Genomic DNA, 25,165 nt, shown 5'->3' with positions numbered 1-25,165 from the left:
GAGGGTCAGGGGGAATCCTAATACAAACGTGTAGAGTGTTAGAGTGTTCTAACAAATCTAACAAATATTCAATATCACATATATCATATTAGAATCGGCACCAATTATATCTGCTACATATAACAGTATGGTAAATGTAGCTTTGTAGATAAAATGAAGCTTTAGTAGTTAAAAAAGAAACTATGTATGTGTGTGTTGGGGGGGGGGGGGTTTAAGGAATGAGATACTCGCTTCAAGGAACACGCAAATTCTCCAGAGAAGAGCAATTTATGGTTTTCTTATTAGAAGAAGCTGATTTCTTCACACCTTGCTCAGACTCGAAGACCCCGTGGGAATTAAAGAAAGCAGTTGACATAAAACAGACAGAGTTTTTTGTTTCAAATAGAATGTATGCATAACCATGAAGGATATATGAATATGCAACAGTGTATTGTTTTAGGGGTGATTCCTTTATTCACAAGGTACATTCCTCTTGGCTTAAGTACCAGAGAGCATCTGGACCTCAGATATTCTTTCTTTTTTATTGTCTTGTAATTGTCTTAATTCTAAATTTTTATCAGTCTAATTCTATTCCTATTTTTTCCACCATTTTATTATTATTAAACTTTTAAAATTCTAAAAACCAAGTGATTGGCATTTTTCACAAATTCCTATCAGGAGACAGAGAAACAATTTATCATTTCAATGGCATCATTAGATTAAAAGCTGTCCTCGGAATAAGAACCAACCAGACAGCTCCAGCTCCTGACCTTCCTGCCGACCAAGCCACTGAAATGAGGAACACAACATTTCACATGGGGATGGGATCAGATTATCTGTGTGCAGGAAAAAAGCAGTTTGAGGAAAACTAAATGACTCAAACTGCTGCTGGCAAAGAGATGACATGGGGAAAGTGTTGAAAAAGATAATAAAGGAAATAGGAAAGCAGTTTCTGTATGGGTCTAAGCATGGAAAGGATGGGAATGAGACACGGTTTTCTGGCTCCCCGGCAGACCAGGGGTTAAACGTTGGGAGTCTTCTGGATTGTCCCCGGAAAGCGCCCATCTCTGCACCGAGCTACCTTTATCATTTGTAAATTAGGTCTTTCTCTCTCTGCCAACTGTGGTTTCTCCAGCCCCGGCTGCAGCCACTGGTCATTTAAAACTTTAAGAATCTTTTTGTACAAGCACAACTGACTTGATGCATATTTTATATAAGCACGAATTATTCCATAACATATATTACAATGGGGCTGCGGAAATCTCCCTGCAGGTCCATGGGGATGCAGAGATCCCCTGCAGGTCCCTGGGGATGCAGAGATCCCCTGCAGGTCCATGGGGATGCAGAGATCCCCCGCAGCCCCTGCAGGAGCCGGGCTGGAGCTCGGCGATGCCTGAGAGGAGGCTGTGAGCCCGCGGGCAGAGGGGCCCCGCTGGAGCAGCCTGTCCTGGCAGGACTGAGCCCGTGGCACAGTGACCCACGCTGCAGCACTCGGAGGGGGCTGTGCCCAGGGGATGGACTCCGCTCCGAGAAGTTCCTGGAGAAGTCTCGGCCGGGAGAGAGCGCAGGGTGCAGCAGGGAACGACTCCTGTCCCTGAGCAGAGGGAGAAGCCCCGGGGGATGAGCTGAGCATGGCCCCATTCCCTGTCTCCTGCCCTGCCGGGGGAGGAGGTGCAGCTGGGAGCAGGGAGGCGTGGGGAAAGCTGCATTTAAGGCTCTGCACTGACTTCTCCTTCTCCTGCTCCGAGTCTTTGGAGTTTTCTGCCAGAAATCTCTCCCCTGCCCCACCCACCCACAGGGCTTCGGGCAGGTTTCCCTTTTCGGGGGAAATCAAAGCGAAGCACTGATGCGCCAACGAGGGGCAGGAGAAGTGAGGCTCCTGGGCTTCCCGCAGAGGCGGAGGCACGGGAGGCGCAGGGCCGGGAAAGCCGTGGCGGGAGGCGCGGAGAAGTTTGTTTGTGTGGGCAGCTCAATCCCGGCTCGGCCCGGGCCCGTGCCGGGGCTGTTCCTCATCTCCGGCTTTCCCCTCACGCAGCCCGGGGGCGCCGAGAGCGCGGGGCGAGGCGGGGCCGTGCGCAGAGCCCGCCCCGAGCTCGCTGCCATTGGCCGCCGGTGCCGTCAGTCGCGGTTGCGGCGCGCTGATTGGTGGGAGCGGGGCGCGGCGCGGCCCCGGCGGCGGGCTGAGGGCGGCCGTGGCCGCGCAGCGCCGCCATTGGCCGAGCGGCTGTGCGGGCCCGGCAGCGGCGGCAGCGGCCGGAGCGCGGTGAGGCGGCGGCGGCGGAGCTCGGAGGCGGCCCCGGCGCAGGTGGGAGCCGCGCTGGGCTCTGCGGGGGCTCGGGGCTGGCTGCGGGCGGAGGGGGCGGCAGGGGGCTCCGGCGGCTCGCCGGTGCCGTGTCCGGCCCGTGCCGGCCCCGGGCTGAGGGCGCTGCGGGAGCGGCTGCCCGCGGTCTCCTTCCCGCCGGGGCCGGGCAGGAGCCGCTGCCGGAGCAGCGCTGGCTCGGCCCGGCTGCTGTGGGTAGGACAGAGGGGCTGCCCCGCGGCCGGGAGCGGGCGGGGAAATTCCCGTCGCCGGAGGTTCGTGTGCCCGGCGGAGAGCGAGGAGTCCTGTCAAAGTGACTTTATTGCCGAGCAGGGGCAGAGGCCGTGGGGCATTTGCCGTGCGCTCTCTGCCGTGCTCGTAGTCCGCAGCCTCCTTTTTATCCTCATTTTCCCGGCCGCATCTCCCTCTGCCTTTGCCCACCGGCTGAGTTCCTTGGAAGGTTCCGACTTCCCGATGCGCCTGGAGCCTGTCCTCGTTAATGTGCACCCTCCTTTTGTAGAACAGCCGATATTCATGGCTCTGTTAAGTCTTTGTGCTTCTCCTCGAAGTTCGGGAATGTAGCGGGACTTTGAGCAGCTGTCTGGGTCAATTTGTAACATTTAATTGAACTGATGGTTTCTCACGTTGCTTCCTTATCTACAAGTGCCTGGCCCTATCTCCAGGCAGATTCACTCCTTGACTCTGTTTTGTCCTTCCCGTGTCCTCTTTGGTTTTGGGATTATTCTCGGTGCCCTCATTCCCTGTCCTTTTGTAGCCGTTTGTGGATCAGGAGGCCTGGCTGCCACCTGCATGCCCTGGCTCAGCTGCTGGATGAGCTGCACTGCCAAGGTGTGGAGCATGGTAAAAAGATGAGAGTTGCTGCAGCACAGAAGAAGAGAAGCCGCATTCCTTTAACCCCTGGTCTGCCAGTGCACCACAAAATCGTGTCCCATTCCCATCCTTTCCACATTTGGGCCAGAACATGAGCTGCTTTCTTATTTCCTTTGTTAGCTTTTTCACCAATTTTCCTTGGTCATCTCTTTGCCAACAGCAGTTTGAGTCACTGAGTTTTCCATAAACTCCTCCTTTTTCTGCTAACAGATAATCTGATCCCATCCCCTGGTGAAATGTTGTATTCCTCATTTCAGTGGCTTGGTCAGCAGGAAGGTCAGGAGTTGGAGTTGTCTGGTTGGTTCTTATTTGGAGGACAGCTTGTAATTTAATGATGCCATTGAAATGATAAATGGTTTATCTGTCTCCTGATAGGAATTGGTTTGGGTTCTCAGGGGCTGGTCCATGGTGTTGTAGGATTTGTTCTGGTGGCCCTTCATCTTTTCCCCATTTTGGGGTGCTCCCTTCAGCTGGGGCTCCATCAATTGACTGATTTTCTCTAATGTAAACATCAAATACTTGTATTCTAACTGATTTTTCTGAACTTGTGGTAGCAAAACCCCCATGCTCGAATCCACCCTATAAAACACAGACAGTGACAGCAGATGTTGGAGTGGGCAGAGGGATGATCCCTCCCTTATTTTGGTGAAGTTTTCCCAACATTCTCCATTTGCTGTTTCCCTTTGCAGCTTCAGCCATTTCTGTTGCAGAGTCAGAGATCCTCACCACGGGCTCTGCCTTCAGCTGTGCAAATTCCATCTGTGGGAGATGGCAGAGTTTGGGGTGAGGGGGCAGAGGGAATCAGCCCAATTCCAGCCCCAGGCAAGAAACCCAAATACATTGTCCATGCTTTACCCCAGCACTGTTAATTTGCATTTCTTAAGCTCCTCTCCAGGCTGCTGGAAGGAAAATTCTCTTCCAGATCAGCCATTGGATGACTCATATGTGGCCACCCCAGAATATGCTGGTTTTATTTTTTCTTTTTAAAGCATATTTTTAAACACACTATTAACTGTTAATGAGTTAAAGGATTACCTTTGTGATAAATGAATGCTCCAATTTATTAATTAATGAAAATTTATTAAATGATCAAAGTATAAATTTAGAGAAAAAAAAAAAAAGAAGAGCCACAATCCAGTCAAAAAGGGTCAGTGCAGAGCCTGGGTACCGGTGCTGGGCGAGACACAGGTCTGATCGCTACAGCAGAGGGTCCCCTCTGTTTCACACCGACTGTCCTGCTGAGAGGTCGTTATATGATTTTTCCTGCCCGAGGCAGAGTCCCTTTTCTTCCTTTCAGGTCTGCACATATTCCTGTGGAGTTCTTTCTCTGCAAGGAGCTGAACAAAACCATGGCCGGGGAGTGATAAACATCCAGGGAACAAAACCATGTCCGGGGAGTGATAAACATCCACGATGTGTTCCCAGAATCCAGGAATCCAGTATTGAGATGTATCTCACAGATGGCTCCAGCTATCTCAGTCTTAGATATTTATCAGGTATTCATCATCCTGGTGGATCACCTTGAGGAACACCCATCTCTGGGCTGGCCACATTCATTCATTTGTAAATGAAGATCTCCTTCCTCTTGTCCAGGTGGTTTCAACGCTGTGATGCAATCCCGGACACTGACTTGTGTGCTTAAAAATCTTTTTATAAGGGTATTTCTTACCAATACATACATAAAATATATATGGCAATTTTTATCTGCATGAATTATCCCATATACACAAAACAATCCCTCCCCTTCTACATAAACATAGTAATTCCTGATTTCTAAACTTTCTACATAATTATGTGTGACTTTACCCTATACTACTATCCCATTTCCTAGTTCTTTATAAGAAGGAAATAATCCTCTTAGTTCCCTGAAGGCTTATTATCCCACTCTTGTCTTGGAATTCCCTGGTACAATTTGTAGACATCCCCTTCTCCCTGTATCTGCTCTTTGAATCTGGCCAAAGCACCTGCTGCCCTACCGTGTAGATTTTCCTCCCCCAATTTCATTATTTTTGATACCTGATTTGTTTTTCCCATAGCACATTCTGGGTCTGTGGGCATGGCAGCCACGTGCATACCCTGCACTACTGAGTGTATCGACCTGATAAAGCATGGTATCAGGCAGGGTAGGAATATGATCCCAGCTATTGAACACAATATAAAAAAATATTACCTTTTTCCACCATGCTCCATCAAACAGATGATCCCACCAGGATGCTTGGAGTACGGAGTTCCATTTTTGTACTGGGACATGTGCTACCCTTTTAATTTCTGTCACAGGCCTCTGATGGTTTCTCCATAGTCATCAATCTCTATAGAGCATTATGATTCATTAAACTTTCCACAGACCCCTACTCCCTCTGCTAGTAAATAGTCCAGGGCTATTCTGTTTTGATACACAAAGGCTCATTTGGGAGTCTTGTTTAGACAACAGCTCAAGGGCATTTGAGGTGTGGTTAGAGACCATGTCTACCACTGCCCAAAGTCTTATTAGTCGGTTTAACAGATAAATTGGGGTCCTATACCCCCAGCTTTCATCCTGGGCCCATGTTGCAGGACCATAATCCTCTATTATTCTTTCTGCTGGCCACTTCTCGCCCCAGGTCTGACCCCCACCGAAGATAGGGAATTTCTTTTTCAAATCCCTTCTTCTGCTCAAAGTTTCGTATAAGGGGGCCCCTAGTGAGCTGTGTTCTGATTGAGGTAGGGTAAAGAAAACGTGTCTGATCAATTGAATAGTGCATGATCCTCTCCACCACTGAGGTAGTTTGCTGTATGCTTTCTTCCCACAAATCCAATATAAACCATTCAGGGCTTTCCACCTGACTTTTGTGTTTTTGGGTTTACTCCAGAATCCTCTTAATTCATCTAAGGATTGGTAAAGGTTAGCTCCAGAGCCTTTGTTCCAGCAGTGTTCAATTTTTTTCTCTCCATTCACATTTAGTGCCTTTTTCCCAGCTCCAGTACCCTACTAGGTACCTACTAGGTACTGGAGTACTCCAGTAGGGATTTCTGGCTGCCAGATTCTGCTTTTGTTAAAGGAATTTACTGTTGGAGTGGACAGACATGAAGTGTATCCCACCATTTCAGTGTGCTCCTTTCCCTCCCTGCTAATGCAAAATGTCCCAATTATAGCATTATCCCATTTCAGGAGTTGATCTAGAGCTAAGCTCTCACCTTTTCAAGGCCACTTCTCTGCAGACTTGAGCCCTCTGCAGATCCAGCAATTGGACAGCCCCAATTCTGTTGCAGTTTCTTGCATCAGATCCACAAATAGGTTTTGATCGGAGGCAGGGAAACTCCAACTGGTATATTGTTTTTTGAGCTGATCATATTGCTCGCTTAGGGTTCTCAGCCTTTCTTGCTCCATCCTTCTTTTTCTCATCTCTGCCTCTTGTCTTTTTAGTTCCTGTGATACCTGTTTAATTTTGCTCTCCGGGTCCACTCCCTCTTTGTTATTGAAAAGCAGAATATCCTGTCATATTGCAAACAAAGGCAGTCATCCTAATCCTCTAAAAGGTCCAAGATAACTGGCTCATTTTTGAGGGACATCTTGGTCTCATATTTTAAGTTCTTCCCGACCCAGTATGTCTGTCCACCCATAACACACATTCCCAAGTGGTTATTGTCATAACACAGTGGGTTAGCCTGAAAGTATGCTACAAACACTGACTCCATCCTTCCCCCAGTCCATACTGTGCGGTTACATTTATCACAGATTGGGACAGATATCTGTTCAACATTTCTTTTATGTTCCTTGTGCTCTGACTGCCCGTCCTTGGGGGTCGCCCTTTGTGAGTAACACCTTATTCTTTCTTTTAGCTTGCGTATCCCCTGCTGGGTGCCGTTTATGGGACAGTGCCCGCTTATCTTACCCTTGCCGCAGTTCCTTGGGGCTGGGGCTGTCGGAGCCTCCGATTCCCCGTGTGCTCTCCGGACAGTCTGTATGCAGAGCCCGCACCTTCACCGGGGCCTCACACCTCTGTGCTGGGCCAGTTAGTGCAACGCGTGCTGGTCTTGAGGCACATTGCTGGACTCAGATTGATCAGGATCCCCACGATTATTATTCCTCTGCCTTTGCCTGTGCTCACTGGGTTGCCACCAGTGGTGAGGTAAACCATTTTCTCAGCAGCAAGAATAGTCTTCTGTGGTGTCATACCTGGACTGAGCTGCATACCTCCGTTTAAAGATGCTCTACCTTGATAATTTAACTGTATCTGCACTGCAGGGTACTTTATTTAACCTCCGGCACTCAACAGTAATGATTTGAGCTTTTGATCTCAATTTTCCCCTTAGCCTGTTTTGAAACAAATGAAAGCAGATCTCAGAGTCCGCTTCGATTATTCCTAGGCTTGTGGCAAGCTCTTGTTGCTGTCGAGGCAGGATGGGAATGAATAGACTTGACTCAGAAGGCTGCTGAGAGTAAAACTCCCATTTATTCAAAATACACAGCTCTTTTATACAGAGCTTCGCAAGGATCAAATCTATTTGTTCTGAAGTGAAAACAATCCAGAGCATTGGTGCAAAAGGGCTTGACACACAGTGATAGAACTTAACTATAAACAATGTGAAAAACAAGAGAAATAAAGCATTATTTACATTCTTTCCCAGCTCTTTCCCAGCTTTTTGCCTGGCTAGAAACTCTCAGTTTCTTTCTTTGACTGAATCTGAGACCCACAGCTCTAAGATATGGCTAGTTCCCCTTCTAGGCACTTATCACATAAACCCTTTGGCCAATATTCCCTTCTACAGTGTGTGACCCAAACCTTGTTACAATACTCACATTTGAAATATACAAATGGATAACATTCACAATGAGGTTCAGTGCACGTTATCAGATCCCTGTCAGTCATTTACTTGGCCACCACAAGGTTATCTTCAAATCCCCAGGAGGAGAGGTGACTTTTCACTCTGGCATCTCTTCCTGGTGCTCGACCTTCTTCACTCGGGATGCGTGTGTCCACCCCTTTTCTGCTGTTTGTATTGCTGTATCTGTGGTTAAGAGGACGAGAAAAGGGCTTTCCCAGTGAGGTGTCAGTGGGGCTTCTCTCCACGTTTTTATGAGCACTTTGTCCCCAGGTTGTACTTTATGTGTGGAAAAACCTAAAGGGGCACCTTGTGTTATTATTCCCTGCTTCTGCAATTCCTGCAGATTCTTACTTATGGCTATGAGATACGGCTGTGTCTGTGCATCTTCTATCCTCGGATGCCCCACTGGCATACCATGTTCATATGGCATCCCATACAGCATTTTGAAAGGTGACACTCCAGTCTCGGAGTGAGGCATGGTCTGGATATTCAGCAAGGCTAAGGGGAGGCGCTCTAACCAGGACATTTTTGTTTCCAGAATCAATTTTGCTAATTGAACCTTTAATGTTTGATTTATCCTTTCAACTTGTTCAGAGCTCTGAGGATGCCATGGGGTGTGGTATTCCCACTGGATCCCCAGAGCGTTGGCTTGTTGTCTAATAATTTTTGAGGTGAAGTGTGTCTCCTGGTCCGCATCTATGTATTTTACTAACCCACATCAGGGTATGATTTCTTCTAGTAGAAATTTTGATACTGTCTGAGCCATCACCTGAGAGCTCAGGAGGGCTTCTACCCTGTGGGTTAGTTTGTCCACTATTACCAATAAAAATTTATATCTCCCCACCTTAGGCAGATCAGTAAAATCTACCTGAATCCTTTTGAAAGGTCTGTATGCCACTGGGTGACTTCCCAGTGCCAGCTGCCGTGTTTTTGCCTGATTAATCTTTTGACAAATCATACACCCCTGCACCTCTTGTTTTACCAGTTCATAAATCCTCTTGCACCCGAAGAATCCAGGGAATTGCTCTGCCAGGGCCTGGAATCCCCAGTGTGTTTGTTGATGTAATCTCCTCAGGATGTTTCTGCTGTAGTCTTTAGACAACAGCTCCCTCCCATCTGGCAATTTCCACTTACCTCCTTCTAGCTGGCCTCCTATCTTCTTGTACCCCTCGATTTCCTTCAGGAAGGGGTGGGGAGGATATTCCTGAAACTCCCCTTCTTCGATTCCTGGGGTACTTACCTTCATTAGAGGCACGCTTTTGGCCTCTTTGTCTGCTAAATTGTTCCCTTGGGTCCTGAACTGCATTCCTGTCTGGTGCCCTTTCACGTGGACTATGGCAATTGCCTCTGGCCCCCTTATAACCTTTAAGATTTGCCTGATTATTTCTTCATGCACTAGCCTCTTTCCCTGAGTATTGAGTAACCCTTGTTCTTCCCAAATCTTTCCAAATATGTGTACCACCCCAAATGCATAATTTGAATCTGTAAAAATTGTTCCTTTTTTCCCTTCTAATTTCCACAGGGCCCTCAATACTGCGTACAACTCACAAGCTTGTGCTGACCATCCGGGATTCAGGGGTCCTGATTCCACTACCACCCCGGTTTTGCCATCAGGAAATATCCTGATTTCCTTTTCCCATCTATGACCCTTGCAGAACCACCCACAAACCATTTTTCACCTTCTTCTAAATCTGGCCTTATTTTGATCTGCAGCTCCACCACTTCTGCGCAGTCATGGGAAGGCACTCCTGCGGCTTCCCCAGCCAGGAATCGCGCGTGATTTTGCACCGAGGTAGTTCACAATTCCAAATCCCGGGAGTGGATTAATACAGCCTCATATTGTAGGAGCCTGGCGTCAGTTGGCCACTTGTCAGCCTTTTGCTGCAGAATGCCCCGACGGTCACCTGCGACCAGGGACCTCAGATAACGGGAAGCTGGACAGGACAGAACACACATCCAACCAATATGATTAATGCAACGTTCTCCATTTATTCGAGAGAAGATGGCAGGTTGTATACACTTCTATATAGTTTATAGTTTACAAAGCACTCTCATTGGCAAGCTAACATTGTTTACCTTTGTCTTAAAGTGGCCTAAACCTTACACTATAAACCTATACTACTTTACACCCAGACAGCCCAGTGCTTCGCATCACACCTTAATACAATTTCTATCTGCGCCACAAGCTCTTAATTTCTAACTGTGTCAGAGGCTGGAAGGCCTCACAAGCCCCAAATCTGTGGCCTAGACTGAGGGGTAGCTCAATTCTCACTCCAGACATAAATCATGCCCTCTCTCTCAGCAATTCTGTAACAGTCACCTTCTTAGCCTCCTCCACCAATACTGTCACTGCTACAATTGCTTGGTAAGATCTCTGCTTACAGGATCTAAAAACTTTGATACATACCCCACCAGCTTCTTGGCCCCTGCCCAATCCTGCGTTAAAACCCCATGGGCAGTGTGATTACTGATGTCCAGGAAGAGCTGAAAAGGTTTCTTTACATCAGGGAGGTTCAACTCTGGAGCTGCCGCGAGGGTTTCTTTTAATTTCTTGAAACCCTCCTCATCCTGCTGTGTCTACTTTAGCTTGTCCGTGATAAGCTTTTCATGAAGAAACTTTTCCTTCTCACTATATCCCTTGATCCATTGCCTGCAGTATCCTGGAAGCCCCAGCAGCTGCCTGATCTCCTTTTTTCTTCGTGGAGGGGGTAAAGTAATGATACCTGTTATCCTGTCCGGATCCAACTTCTTACCTTTTGTTAACCAATGCCCTAGGTACTAGACCTCAGGCTCTGTGAACTGTAATTTCAATTTGAGACCTTCAACCCTTTTTCCCTTAAGAAGTTTAATAGTGCTATGGTCCCACACATCCTCCTCCCTGAGTCCAGCTGCCAATAGGTCATCTACGTATTGTAGTAATTTGGTCCCTTTAACGGGCACAAACTCACTTAAGAGTTTTTCAAGGGCTTGTCCAAATAGGTTTGGTGAGTACAGAGAATAGATTTACCACCCTCAAATCTTGCACCAGCCTGTAATTACCATCCGCCTTCTGTACTGCCAAGGTAGGAGTGTAATGTCTTGACATGCACAGTTCCAATGTGCCTTTCTTTATTAGATCTTCTATTACAGCCTTCAGTCCATTCCTGCCTTTCATGGGAATGCAGTACTGTTTAATCCTGATTGGATCCTCCGGTCTCTGGATCTCAGTGTGAATTGGCTCCATGTTTAACCTCCCCGCCTCTTCCCAAATCACACTTTGGGATTTATCTCATTTTTGTCCTCAGCGGTTATTTTGTATAAACTTACTGTGAGCTGGGAGTCCTGTGCTATCAGTCTTATCCCCAGAGCTACCATTAGATCCCCCCCCAGCAAATTATAATCTGCTTCTTCTACCAGTACTATGTTCCCCAGACAAAACTTATTTTCTATTTCCACATTTGTTAAAACCAGTACCTTAAAGGGTTCCCCTTTAGCCCCAATGACCACCATTGAATCCTTGCTTTTAGTAAATCCAGGTGGCAGTTGCTGAACTGTAGTTCTTTCTGCACCTGAATTGACCAAAAACACCAATTCTTGTTTTTGGGGGTCTAATTTTTAATTTTATCAAGGGCTCTCCAGGTGTTCTGGACCCCAAATTATAAAGCCCCTGACACCTCTAATCCTTCTGGAAGATCTGTTCATCCTTCATTCTCTTCTTACAGTCTCTTTTAAAGTGCCCTTTCTGTTTACAGTAAAAGCACTCAGGGCTGCTTACCTGTTTGTTTATGCCTTTCTTCTGAGAGGGGTTAGGTTTTCCCTGGGGCTGTTGTGTTTGTGCCAGCTTTCCGGGATTTTGTATCTGCTCCTGTTTTTGCACTTCCCTTATTGCGCCACCAGTATCCTTGCCTGTGCTTTTTATTTTTCATCATTCCTTCTCATGTAAACCTTCTGTGTCTCCCTTAACAATTCTTGGAGGCTTTTCTCTTGACAAGTTTCTATTTTTTCTAGCTTTTTCCGTATGTCCTCCCATGATTTAGCAACAGATTGTGTTTTAAACAGAATACCCCCGACAGGTGAATTAGGGTCGGTGCCCGAATACGTTTGGAGGCTCTTTCTCAGCCTCTCCAGCCATTTGGTGGGTATTTCATCCCTCCCCTGGCATTCCCCCAATGCTTTACTAATGTTCTGTCCCTTTGGTACCATCCCCCAAATTCCCTGTATTACCATGTTCCTTAGCCCTATCATTTTAGACTGATCCTTCTCTGCCTGGGTGTTCTATGATGGCCTCTGTTCAGGCTTTCTCTCGTGCCACTCCCTCCCTGGGGATTCCTGTGTTCTCAATCATTTATTGCAGCCTGCCGTATCATGTCCCATTCCTCAGCGTTGAATAACGACCTTAGAATGGCGCAGATGTCATCATATGAATAGATGGTGTTCCCCAAAAATTCATCCAGCCTCTCTGCCACCCCTAGAGGATTATCCATTAATTTCCGCATTTCCTTGCTGAAAGCTCTTACATCTCCCATATTGATCGGCACATTTACGTACCCAATGACTCCGGGAGCGGTTGGTACTTCCCTTAGAGGGTAAAGACTGGGTCTGTCCCCTTCCTCCTCACTATCGTCATGGTTTTCCCTCCGTGTCTTGCACCGTGTTCTGCTAGCTGGAGGATAAGCAGTTTTCCCAGGGGGAGGTGTGTGCCCCGGATCGTCTGCCTGTTGTGGTGCAGGTGGGGCTGGGAGGGACCTGATGGGTCCGGCAGCACCGGAGCCGAGGGCTGTGTGTTACACGGCGGTGCCTGTGCCTGTGCAGGCTGAGGCGGGTGCCCCGCTGGTGCAGGCACAGGGGCCTGAGCCTGGGGAGGAGAATTCAGGTACAGGGGTGGAAGATTGTCCAAGGGCTCTGTCTTGGTTTGAAAAGGCAGGAGTCTGTGAAGGAAGGCAAAAGCCTCTTGTGAAATGGAAAAGGTAAACTCCCTCTCTCCGAATTACCACAATTTCAAAAAAAGCTCTTAGGTAAAGATATGGGAATGGGAATAACAGTACCTTATTAGGAGAAAAATTAAATAAAAATAATAACAATAAAAATGTAATTAGTACAAACAAAACTAGTGAGAGTCAGAAACCTAACACCCTGAGGAGTTAGGGTGTTGGCAGTAGTCTAGTTAAATGGTGGCTGTTTTTCCTGGAGTGGCAGATGAAATGCTGCTGGATTGGTGATCTCTAGAAGGGTGGAGTTTTCTTTGAAGGTCTGGTAGTAGTTGGGCTTGGTCTTCCTCTGGGACACCAGCAGAGAAGAGAGCTGCTTTTCTGGGAATCCAGCTAATAGCTGCTCAGTGTCCCAAAAAGTGCAGATTTTATGCAGGTAGGGGTGCTTGGCTCCTCCCCCTGGGTGGAGCATCTCACAATGGGATGATGTAACTTTATCGGTCATGCAGTGAGTCATTCAATGGTCCATTGTCAGAAGATATCTCCCCAGAGGGAGACATTGTTCTTGGAAGAGATAAGAAAACTGCCCAACCTCCAACAGATGGCATATAGAATACATGCTTATTTTACAAGCCAGGACAATTGTTATGGAAAGTTATTCTCATGGTGTAATCTTGTCTCTGAAACTGCAGGGAAAAAAAATTTCCAACAATATCTTTAGTGTTAGAGAGTCAAGGCATTCCTTGGTTCTGGCAAAGATGTGCAACAGAAATAATTTCATCCACACACAGCCTAGCTGTGCAGAGAAAATCATTCCATGACATGTGAGTTTTACTAGATTTTTCCTAAACTATATACAGTCTGAACCAATCTAAATCCATTGGTTTAATGTTCATTGCTTCCAAGTTGTGTAGTTTTTAGTATTTGGTTTTCTATTGGACCCAGATTTCTTTGCCTCTGATGTAAATTAGATTCAAACTCCTGGATTTCCTTCCCAGACTTTTGCAGACCAGGTGCCTCTAACTCTGCCGGGGGCAGTGTCTGGGGTAGGTGTTGGTTGCTGTTTGCTGCTGGGCACTGATGTTTTGTGGGTATCTTTTGGGGTATTCCCAGTGTGTTGAGATGTTAAACTCATCTCCATTGAGTGGTGTAACAGCCCTTAACAAAACCTTTAAAATTTCTTTCTGCAAGGCAAAGGCAAACCAAGCCTGAGTAGAGAAATAATTTTTTTTTTTTAATGAAACTTGCTACATTTTCCACCAACCCAGCTAATGCAGTGTGAGTGTAAGTGGAATTGTCCCGGTGTGTCCCCAGCAGCTGTGGCAGTGCAGGCCCAGCGAGCACTGAAGCTGCAGCAGTGGCAGCAAGGGCTGGCCCCGGTGGCTGGAGCTGCCCAGGGAGGGTGGCCAGGCCGAGGATTTCAGCAGAGGAGGTGTGGGCAGGCCCAGGGCCTTGCCCCGCTGTGGAGCCCTGGCTGCTGCTGCGCTGCCTTCAGTGCAGGCTCAGGGGGGCCTCCCATCCTCCTGCTGCAGGCGGGAAGTGCAAATCTCCGGGGCTGCAGAGACCTGGAGCCCAGGCTGAGGGGTCCCCCCGTGTTCAGCTGTGCTGGCGGCTGTTTCTGGCCTCGGGGCCCCTTGGCATGGGCCACGCCACTTGGCCACCAGTGGTGCTGCTTTGCACTCCTTCGGCAGAGCCCATGTCCTGCTTGGATGTTGGCAACAGCAAAGTGCCAAGGCAGGCTCTGTGCCAGCCCAGCTTGCTGGGGGAGAGATTGCACCAGAGACAGGATTCTGGCCACAGACTGCTTTAAATGTGCATCCCTTATCTGCACCCTGCACTGGGTGGAGAATTCCCAGGGTAAGGAATTCACAAGGTCAATTCCAAGGGGAAATAATTGAATATCTGCCCTGGCTCTGGCTCTTCTTCTTGCCCAAGCCAATGGCAAAAGCCATACCCATGGCATCTTGGTTTCTATCCCCAGCTTCCAAAGGTGTTTCTTTCTTTCCCCATTCATTCTTTGTACCCAGCCTGAGCTCTGGGTCAAGAGGTCCCATTGTATTCCTAAAGCTGCCATAAGCCCCTGGAGGATCTTTCCTGTAAAATGAGTTCTGCTCTTTGAATCTGTTGTTTCCGCAATCCCTTTTATAGAAATTACTTCTTTTAGAGATGCCTTATTAAGTGATCCAGTGGTTGCTGAGCAATCAGAATTGCTTTTGCCCCCCTGTTAGGTGAGATGGTGTCACCAGAAGATATTGAAGCCTTCCTGCTCAGGGCATTTCAGTGCCAGGCTCTTACAAGCACACACAGCTGTGCTGGTTGAGCTGACCATGGGGGGTAACCTGTGCTTTGTCTGATTCCCTTTCCTCAATAACAGCTTGTCTTGGAACTCTTTTCCCTTCTGCTGCCCTTGAAGAGCCATCCACAAAGACATTTTCTGCCTGAGGCCAGGCAGTGTCTCCTGAATCTCCCCCAGGCTGGGTCTGGAGCTGTGTCACTTGAATGCAGTGCTGGGTTTCTTCCCAGACCCTCTGTGGGCTGTTCAAACAGGAGGCTGGGTTAAACCCTTCCCCTGTCCTTGTGGGAACTCATAATGTCTCTCAGACATTTTTAGAGGTTCCAGGCCTTGGTCAGAAGCATTGTAGACCCTGGCAGACAGCTGAAAAACAGCTGTGATTTTGAGTTTGAGCCATGGAATGAATTACCAACTTTGGAGGTGGAACAAGCAGTCACAAAAGGTTAGATAGTGTAGTAAAAGTAGTTACAAAGTAGAGGGGAAATTTTTTTAGTATTGTACAGGGGGGTTTTAACACATGTACAGGGGGGTTTTCACTTTGTACATGGGGGTCAGAAGTTTTAAGATGGAGGAAAGTGGGCTGATCCTGTTCTTCCTCCTTCTTTTTCCTTACCTCCATGTTCTTGGTGATGTTGGCACTCACAGATTGGTTTAGAGTAGAAAAACACTTGGCAACATAGGTAGTAGGTATTGGGGAATAATTGTAAACATGTTATACATAATATATCTTATAAAAGATAGCAGCAGCCCTGGGCGGGGAGAGAGACGAAGAAGACAGCAGAGAGAGAGGATGTCAGGGCGTGTGTGTGCCTCTGCCCAGGCCGCTGATCAAATAGCCACAGTCCAAGAACATAATCTGTTAGATAACTAGCAATAAACTGCCTTGAGACCGAACAGCTAAAGCCTGTGGAGTTTGTCTTTGGAAGCACGGGTTGGAGGAGGAATTTCACCACCATATGAGACCCCAGAGCAAGGCCGGGGTTCTCACATGTCCTCACTTCTGAATCCTCCTGTGCCACTGAACAAGTTTCACACCGTAGTAACCGAGCATTGCTCATCCATTGCGAGGCTCTTTTGGTGATCAAAGCTTGAACTTGATGGCAGACTGGAACAGTTGGAGATCCTGTTGTCATCAATTTTGGGCCTCGGTTCTGTTGAATCTGTGGCTGCATAATTCTGCAGACAATGAGGCCACTCCGGCCATTGGGTGAAACATTTTGGCCCAAGGATTCCTTTGGCATGGCCCTGTTTAACATTCACCTACAATTCCAATTTCTTTTCTGTAGGGAGCACTGTGCTCCAGGACGGTTTAGGGGAATGGAGACGAGAGATCTCTGAAGTTGCTCTTGGGATATAAGGTTTATTAGGGATGGAGAAAGGTCTTGCTTGGAGCTGCCAGATGCAGCACCTGGCAAGCTTGAGGGGATGGGGGAGGGGAGAGACAAGAGGATGCTCTAGGACAGGGTGGAGGTCCTCAGAGGGGGGAAGATACAAGAGAGCGTCTGGCCCCTCGGAGACCCCTTATCAGGGGCTTCAAGGTGGGCTGGAGCAAGACTTGGGCCAATGGTGTTACAGGCACTTGATGTTTTAGGGGAGGGTTACAGGTGAACCATACATTTTGGGGGGTGAGATGGAACAGTTCTATTTGACTTTTGGACTTATCTGTAGGTAACGGTATTGTCCAGCCAGTAGGGAGGATTGTTTTCAGCATGGCTGTATTATGAATAATTATATTTATCCATCCTTCCCAACACTTTTCTGAGTCTGGAAGAGCCACAGCTGAGGCATCAATATTTTTGGTTGTTCATTTTCTCAAGTTCTGCTCTCTTTCTCCTGTCCATACCACAGCATGGAGGCTGTCTGGGGTTAAAAAGTCCTACAGTGTTCTGGCTGGAACAGAGAATCCTCAATCCAGGTTGTGTAATTCCTTTCTAATCCTCAGCATTGTCACAGCTCCTTTTTGTTCCTGGGTAGTGTTACTTCTAAGATTGCCCACACCCACTCTGGGTCATTCAAGCACAAACCTTCCGTCAAAATATATCCCAAATTTTTAACCTTTTTCTCCACCATTTGCCTTTTTTTTTACCAAGTAGTCAAAAGATTTTTCTTAGCCTGAACATTCAGCCATTTCACAGAGGCTTTGTTTGTCTACCACTTGTTCTTGTCCTCCTCATTGGAGCCATCCGATTCCCTGACTGGCAGGATAGGAGTGCTGTAGGGAGACATCCCTGGCTCCAAGAGCCCTGCCTTTAGCAGGGACTCCATACCAGGCTGTGAGCCCTTCCTTCCCTCCCCTGGAACAGGGTGTTGCTTTTAGACACCACTTGTCCTGGTTGCTTCCAAGTAATTTGGAGAGGCTCCATATCAAATTTTCCCTCTTTCCATGGGGCTGCCCACACCTCTGGGTTCCCTTCAGCACAGGCCTTGCCAGACATATGACACAAAGGTACAGCAGCAATAGCCTCTGTATCACCTTTTACAATATTACAATGCCACCATCAGATTCCTTCCTAGTTAATTACAATCAGAGTAGGAAGAAAAAGAAAATAGTTTATTTCAAACCTATCCTCCACAGCTCCTAATAGTGATTGAACAAATGATACCAGCTCAGCTTTCCCATTTATTCCCTTAATAATGAAAACACTCCTTTAGAATTTTCCCCCCTTAGGTGTAAGATTCAGGGTGGATGGAGAGGCCCCTGTGTCCATCAGGAGAGGCCTCCTCTGGATGCAGACCCAGCCTGAATGTTCTCCAGGGCTCCAGTGTGGTGGGTCCCCGGTGGGATGGGAGCTCAGAGAGCCCTGCCAATCCATGTCCATGCAGGGGTGGACTTGCTCCTGCTGAGGGTGCTGCTGTCTGTGCTTGCAGTGTCCTTGTGGGCTGCAGCTGGAGCCCTGACTCCTTCCCAGGGGCTGTTTGGGTGGGCTCTGCCCTGGCCAGGAGGGCAATGCCTCTGCCAGGTGCTTGTGGCCGACCCCGTCATGCCCTGGGTGCTGGGGCCCCCTTGGGCCCTGGGGTTGATCCCTCAGGGGCTGTGGGAACTCTGCCATGGCCTTTGCCTTCAGCTTGGCCTTTTGCTCATCCCTTCTTGCCTTCAGCTGCTGTGCCTTTGTGCCCAAGTGCTGCAGGGCCTTCTTGTGCCACTCCTGCAGCCCCGGTCACTGCCTGTGGGTGCTCATCCTGTGAGAGCTGCTGAGCTTTCTGCAAAACCTTTCCTTTCTGCAGGGACCCAAAGCAAATCCTGCACAGCAAATCCTGATCCTTCCATGTGCACTCTGCATTTCCCAGCTGTTCCTTTGTTTTCCCCGTTGTGCTCAGGGTCCCTGCCCAGCCCGTGTGGCAGAGCCGGTGCCTGTCCTGCCGCAGTGTCCAAAGGCGGCCCCCCCGGCGGGCAGGGCCGGCAGCTCCCCGGGGCCGGGCAGCGGCCGGGGCGTCCCGCAGCCTCCTGGGGGCCGGGGGCCACTGCCAGCCCTGCCCGGGGCTGGTGGGGTCAGGCAGCGCCCGGCGCTGAGCCCCGGCTGCCCCACAGCCCCGGCCCGGCCCCGCAGCTCCCCACAGGCCCCAGCCCGTGCTCCCGGTGCCGCACCTCTGCGCCCGGTGCTGCCGCTGCCAGCGCAGAGAAACCCCTGCCATCCTGACCTCCTGCTTTTCCTGTCTGGGCAACTGGGACTTCAAAATATTAGCTGGCAAATTGTGAGGTTAAGACTCTGTGCAAAAACATCCCAATCCAGAGTATTTTTCTCTTCCTCCTCTTTGCCATCATCCTTTTTCTTACCACATAGATTCCTCCTGTTGCTTCTTGCCTGAACCATATTTTTGCACACTCCCCTTCACCTGATCCCTTCCCAGCACACCAACACCATCCATCCCCTGTTGTCCAAATCCCTTCTCCACTTCCTCAGTATTCTCCCAAGGGACCCTTCAGAGACATTTTGGGATCATCATCCCTTTGGCCAGGCCCCCTTCCTGGCTTTCCCTTTTCTCCCCTCCATGGGTGCCCTGCCATGTTCACTCCCCGAGGATCCCAGGGCACTCACTGATGAGATTTTCAGTGCTCTCTCCCTGCTGACTCTTCACAGACCCCCTGATGTGTCACTCGTCTGTCTCCTGGTCACTCCCGGGTCCCCAATCAATCTCCGGTGCCGCCGCCAGCCAAGGGAGCTGATCACCCAAAGTGGGTGAGGCACCTTCAGCTGCACTTGCTGCCCGCCGCCCCGGAGGGTGGAAGGAATTTGGGATGAGCCCCAGGGTGTGCGGGAAAATTGACATCAGCAGAGAATTCTGTCCAGAAAGCAGACAGAGGAGTCCTGTAGAAGTAATTTCATTCCAAAAAATGGGAAAGGCCTTTGGACATTCCCGATGGGTTATCTCCAATTGTTGGAGCACACAGCCTCCTTTACATCCTAATTCTCCTGGCCACATCTCCCTCTGCTTTCCTCATTGGCTGAAGCACTTGAGAGGTACAGACTTCCCAATCCACCTTCTATATTCCCCCTTCATATACACCCCACTTCTATATGGCAAACGATATTCATGGCTCTGTTAAGGCTTTTTTATGTTTCTGGAAGTTCATGAATAGAGTAGGACCTTGTCTGAGCAGCAGTCTGTGTCATCACTTATTTCCTGAAACCGATGGCTTCTCCTGTCTCTTCCTTATGAACAGGTCCCTGGTACTATCTCCGAGCAGCTTCAGAGCATCTGTTTGTAAAGACACTTTCCTGTGGTTCCTTCCATGGGGTCCCCCGTTTGTGGGACATCCCCCCTGGAGCAGGGTGTCCCCTCTGTGCTGCAGCCCCAGGGCTCGGGCAGAGCTCAGCCAATCAGAGCCCGCGGCGCTGATGACTCACCAGTTGCCAGGCAGACTCGCAGCTCCCCGCGTTCCCCACCTGGACCCACCTGCGCCCCCCCTCGGCCCCATGGCCCCGCGAGGGGAATTTGGGGAGGTGGGAGTGGGGCAGCGCCAAGGCCGGGCCCCCCCGCGCTGTCCTGGCGGGAGCGGCTGCAGTGGGGACCGAGTGCGGGCGGGAGCGGCCGAGAGCCCAGCGCTGCCCCAGCCCGACCTGCCCCAGCTCCATCCCTGCCCCTGCGCTGGGATGCTGTGGGTGTGGGGGGAAGAGGGAGCCGGCAGTGGGTGCTGGGCCTGGGGGCAGGAGGAGAGGGGAAGGAGAAGCAGGCTTGAGGAACAGAATGGTCAAACGATGGACATGGCAGGAGAAGGTGGGATTGTGCAGGAGAAGGAGGAATAGCAGGAGAAAGAGGAGTGTGAGGAAGAGTAGAGGCACAAGAGGAGGAGGAGCAGAAAGAGGAAGCAGCAGAAGGTTCCACCACTCCTTCTACTTGCAGTGTCCCCCCAGCCCCAGTAGCATTGCTCCCCCCACATGCAGCAGGTGACTATGGAGATGGATCCATGATTTTCACAGGGTGAATCTTGGTGTTTCTGAGCTTCATCTGTGTCTTGAAGTTTGTGGGATTTTTGGGCTGAATCTTGGTGTTTTGGATGTTCTTACAGACACAAGATTCCCAATGACTTCCTGAGATGAACTTGGGCAAGGAGGAACCTCCAGTCCAAGGTGCTCCCCTCTTGTTTTTCCCTCAAACCAGGATTTATCATTGCCAGGGCGTGGCTGGATGGAGGAGGAGGAAAAGCCCCGGAGATGCTGCAGGAGGAGGAGCTGCAAACCCAGCCCAGGGAGCTGCGGGGAGGAAAGAGCCCCCCTGAGCCAGGAAGGCGGGCGGAGATCCAGGCGGAGCTCGGAGCTGGTGGAGAAGCCTCATGGCAGGGAGAAGCCCCACAAGTGCTTGGAATGTGGGAAGGGTTTCAGCTGGAGATCCAACCTGATTGAGCACCAGAGGATCCACACTGGGGAACGGCCCTACGAGTGTGGGGAGTGTGGGAAGAGGTTTCGGACCAGATCCCATCTCCTCAGACATGAGCGGAGTCACACAGAGGAGAGGCCCTACCGCTGCCCCGACTGCGGGAAGGGCTTCAAGCAGAACTCCAGCCTCACCGTGCACCGGCGCATCCACACTGGGGAGAGGCCCTACGAGTGTGGGAAGTGTGGGAAGGGCTTCATAGACAGGTCTGGCCTGATCAATCACCAGGTGGTGCACACTGGGGAGCGGCCCTATGAGTGCTTGGAATGTGGGAAGAGCTTTGGGAGGAGCTCACACCTGCGAGCACACCAGTGCATCCACACTGGGGAGAGGCCCTACAAGTGTCCCCAGTGTGGGAAGGGGTTTCAGACCAGCTCCGATTTCCTCAGACATGAGTGGATTCACACAGAGGAGAGGCCCTACCGTTGCCCCGACTGCGGGAAGGGCTTCAAGGAAAACTCCCACCTCACCGTGCACCGGCGCATCCACACCGGGGAGAGGCCCTACGAGTGTGGGAAGTGTGGGAAGGGCTTCTCACAGAGCTCTCACTTGACCCAGCACCAACGGAGGCACCACTAAGGGAAGCCCCGTGAGTGCCCCGAGTGAGGGAAGAGCTTGGAGTGAGGGAAGAGAGTGAGGGAAGAGCTTGATGTGCTGCTGCATCTCCATCCCCCATGGGAGGATCCGGCCTGGATGATCCCCAGTGACCCCCGTTGGGCAGAGCCCTGGTGCCCCCGTATGGGGAATAAAACAGAGAGTAAAGCAATGGAGCTGATAAAGGGGCTTGATACCTGAGGTCTGACTGAGCAGAAACTGTATTAGACACAGACACACTTGAAGTCTCCCTGGGCAAGAAGTGACCAGAAAAAATGCTGTGAGACTTTGTGATAAGATAAATGTTCCCAGGTTACTGGATGTCACCAAGAATGTGTATCCAATGGGAAATTGTTACCAAAAACAGAGCCCTCTATAAGCACCATACAAGTCAATCCCTGTATAAACACCTGGTACACTTAATAAAATTGGCTTTGTTCTAAACTCGGATGTCCCCGTCTCTCCATGGTGGATAACCCTGTTGTGGGTGATCCCCGTTGGGTGGGGGAAGGCGCTGGAGGGATTTCTTTCCCTTCTCCTGGTGCTGCCGTGGTTTGGTTGGTAATAAATTCCCTCCCTGTGCCCAGGCTGGGTCTGTTGTCCCCGTGCCGGTGCTCGGGGCGGGATCTCTCCCGTTCCTTCTCTGCACTGCCGGGCCTCTCCTCAGCCAATGAGAGAACGCGGTGGAGAAGAGTCAGCCAATGAGAGCGAGCGGGGCTGATGACTCACCAGTTGCCGGGCAGACCCGCAGCAGGCAGTGTTCCCCACCTGGACCCGCCCTCCCTGCCCAGGGCCGGCCCCGCCGTGGGGTCCCCCCAAGTCCCTCCCCAGTGCCCCCATGAACTGGGCTGGGTTTAACTGGGAAGCTTTACTGGGAACACTGGGAGCAGGGGGCAGGGTCAGAGTGACAGCAGGGCTGGGGGACACAGGACCCCCCAAAAATCAGCGTGGGGATGGAGTGGGGGGTCCCAGCCGGGCCAGGAGCCACGGGGAGGGGCTGCGGCCGCCGGCGGCTCAGGAACTCTGTGGGCAGAGAACGGGGGGTGACATCCGGCTCGGGGCCTCGGGTGGAGCATTCACACTCCAGGGGAGGGGGGACACGACCCCCCGGGACCCCCCAGACTCTCTTGCACAGGTAGAACCCGATTCCCAGTGCCAGGAAGACGAAGCCCAACTTGGGAGTCTCCCCTCCTGTCCCTCTCAGGATCCCACAGCCTCCTTCCAGCCGACCCCTCTGCCCCAGGACCCCGAAAACCTCTCCCAGTCCCTTCCCAGCCTCACCAGTATTCACCCAGACCCCTCCCAGTCTCTTCCCAGCACAACCAACCTCATCCCAATCTCTGCTTTTCCATCCCCAATCTCCATCCAACTCCTTCAGGCTCACTCTTTTCCTTCCACTTAAACCTAGCGCCCCCAAACTCCCTGCCAGTGCCCACCAGGACCCCCAGAACCCCCTCCCATCCTCTCAAGTATCCTTCAAACACCTTCTTAGCCCTTCCAAACCCACAACCTCCCCTCCCAGTTTAAACCAGATTCTCTCCAACTCCCTCCCAGTTGCTCCCAGCACATCCCAGTGGCTCTCACAGCACCCCCAATTCCTCTCCTGTACCCAAGTGCCAGCTCCGGGGGTGCTCCAGGCTGACGTGCTCCACCTGACAGGTGGAGGTGACCCTGGCCCGGGTTGGGGTTTCCAGCAGCACCAGGAGCTGGTGGGTCCAGTCCCCGTTGGGGACCACGTCGGTGGCCACCACAGAGAGCTCCTGCCGGCCCTGGAACCACCTCAGCTGGATGGGAGCAGGCGGCCGGGGCCGGGCCGGGAGCTCGAGGGCAGCAGAGAGATGGACACGCTGGGGAGCACTGGGAGAGAGTGGGTGTAATAAATAAAATGGTCTTTGTTCATCAGAATGAGTGTTAAAGGAGATAATTTGAACTGAGTAGGGAATGCAACTAGCATAGAAGACTGTGTAACTAATTATATACAAGTTGACTTTTAGGCCAAGGACAATCTGCAAGGAAGATGAGGAGCCTTCATTCCTATGACCACCAAGGGCAGAAAAAAAGACCCCCAGCAACCAATTGCACCGGTGCAGAGTGCATCGAGAGAACATACGTCAACTGGAAATAAAAAGGGACTATAAAACCAAAAAGGTCAAAGGGGGAAGGTGCTCCGTGGCAGAGCAGAGGCTCCCTGGCCACCCTGCGCTGTTCTTTTGCTTAATACCGCTTGCTTAATAAATTCTTGTTAATTGATTTATCTGTAATTAGCCTCCCCAGTTGAATTTGTCCATAACAAATTTGGTGCCGTGACTCGGATAAGGGCGACCGGGTGGGAATTCCTAATCAGGGAGGCGCCCCGCTGCCTCTGCAGCGGCCCTGGTGCAGGCTTTTCCTTCCCAGACCCTTACCGACAAACCCAAATTCGGTATTGAGCACAAGGGATACCGGTAACCCCGTAATCTTTGTGCACGAAGCCGGGCGAAGACGCAGGACAGCGTGAGTATAAAAGTGGGGATCCGCTGGGTTGGGCTGGGATCCCAGGACATAACGCGTGAGACGTCCTTGTAGGACGAGGCACGGGCAGAGCTCTGAGTAGTGCGGTTTGCAGAGCCCGCGAGGGGCTGGGCACCAACAGGGGCCGCGAGTGTGTGTGTGCCTGAAGGTGTCCTGGGAGATGGGACAGAGGAAAAGCAAGCCCTCTGCTTCCATGGGGACGGGGACCCCGGTAACGCTTCCCCAGATCCCTCCTGACAGTCCTTTAGGTCTAATGATAAAATCTTGGGATGAATATCCTTCAAGGAAAGGGAAGGATAGGGCAAAAATGATACATTATTGTATAAAAGTATGAGGAGGAAAACAAATCTGTAGTGATAATTTGTTTTGGCCAGTGGTTGGAAACTTCAAGGTCTGGATTTACCAGGCATTAAACATTTATGTAAACTCTAGAGAACCTTTTGATATGGAAGAGAGCAAGTATGCTGCTCTCTGGATAGTGGGGGAAACAGGAGCAAAACCTTTTGCCTTAAGCACCCAGGGAGGGAAAAAGAAAAATAAAAAGCCTGAGGAAGTTCCAACTGCACCCCTTCTACCATACATACCTCCTCCTCCTCCACCCCCACCAGCACCACCCGAAGTCTACACCGATTTAGATCAAGGGGGAGATTTTGATAACCAAGAGGTAGAAATCCCAGAGCCGGTCCCTGAGGAAAATCACTGTGTTACTCGTAGTCTAACAAGGGGGGAAAGAGAAAGGGAAGGGCAAGCTCTATATCCATGAAGGGAAGTAGCTTTGGGAATGATCCCTAACCCCAGTGCTGGTCAGCAGGGACAACCAACCCAAATTCTGGGAATAGGTTATGTGGAGGTACCTCTCAGGAGATGTGAGGGAGTTCAAGAAAGAAATGGGAGCATATGGGCCAAATCTTAAAGGAATTTTCTGACCCTGTAGCCTGGGACATCCCATGTGAACAAATTCAGAATCCAGCTGAGGTGGCAAAGTACCTGAAAGATAAATGCCATGATAAG

General features: G+C 50.3%; 1 protein-coding gene across 1 annotated transcript in view; it reads left to right on the top strand.

Annotated features, from left to right (window-relative positions):
* The window catches only part of LOC144247626 (uncharacterized), a 552,118-nt gene that overhangs the window by 459,792 nt on the left and 67,161 nt on the right, over nt 1-25,165 (top strand). Inside the window, 1 exon segment of the mRNA XM_077788934.1 lies at nt 20,998-21,642. Coding sequence (XP_077645060.1) covers nt 20,998-21,642 — 645 coding nt within the window.

The sequence above is a fragment of the Lonchura striata genome, chromosome 29 (genome assembly GCF_046129695.1).
Source record: "Lonchura striata isolate bLonStr1 chromosome 29, bLonStr1.mat, whole genome shotgun sequence".
Lineage (NCBI taxonomy): Eukaryota > Metazoa > Chordata > Aves > Passeriformes > Estrildidae > Lonchura > Lonchura striata.
This window is presented reverse-complemented; position numbering and strand designations above follow the sequence as displayed.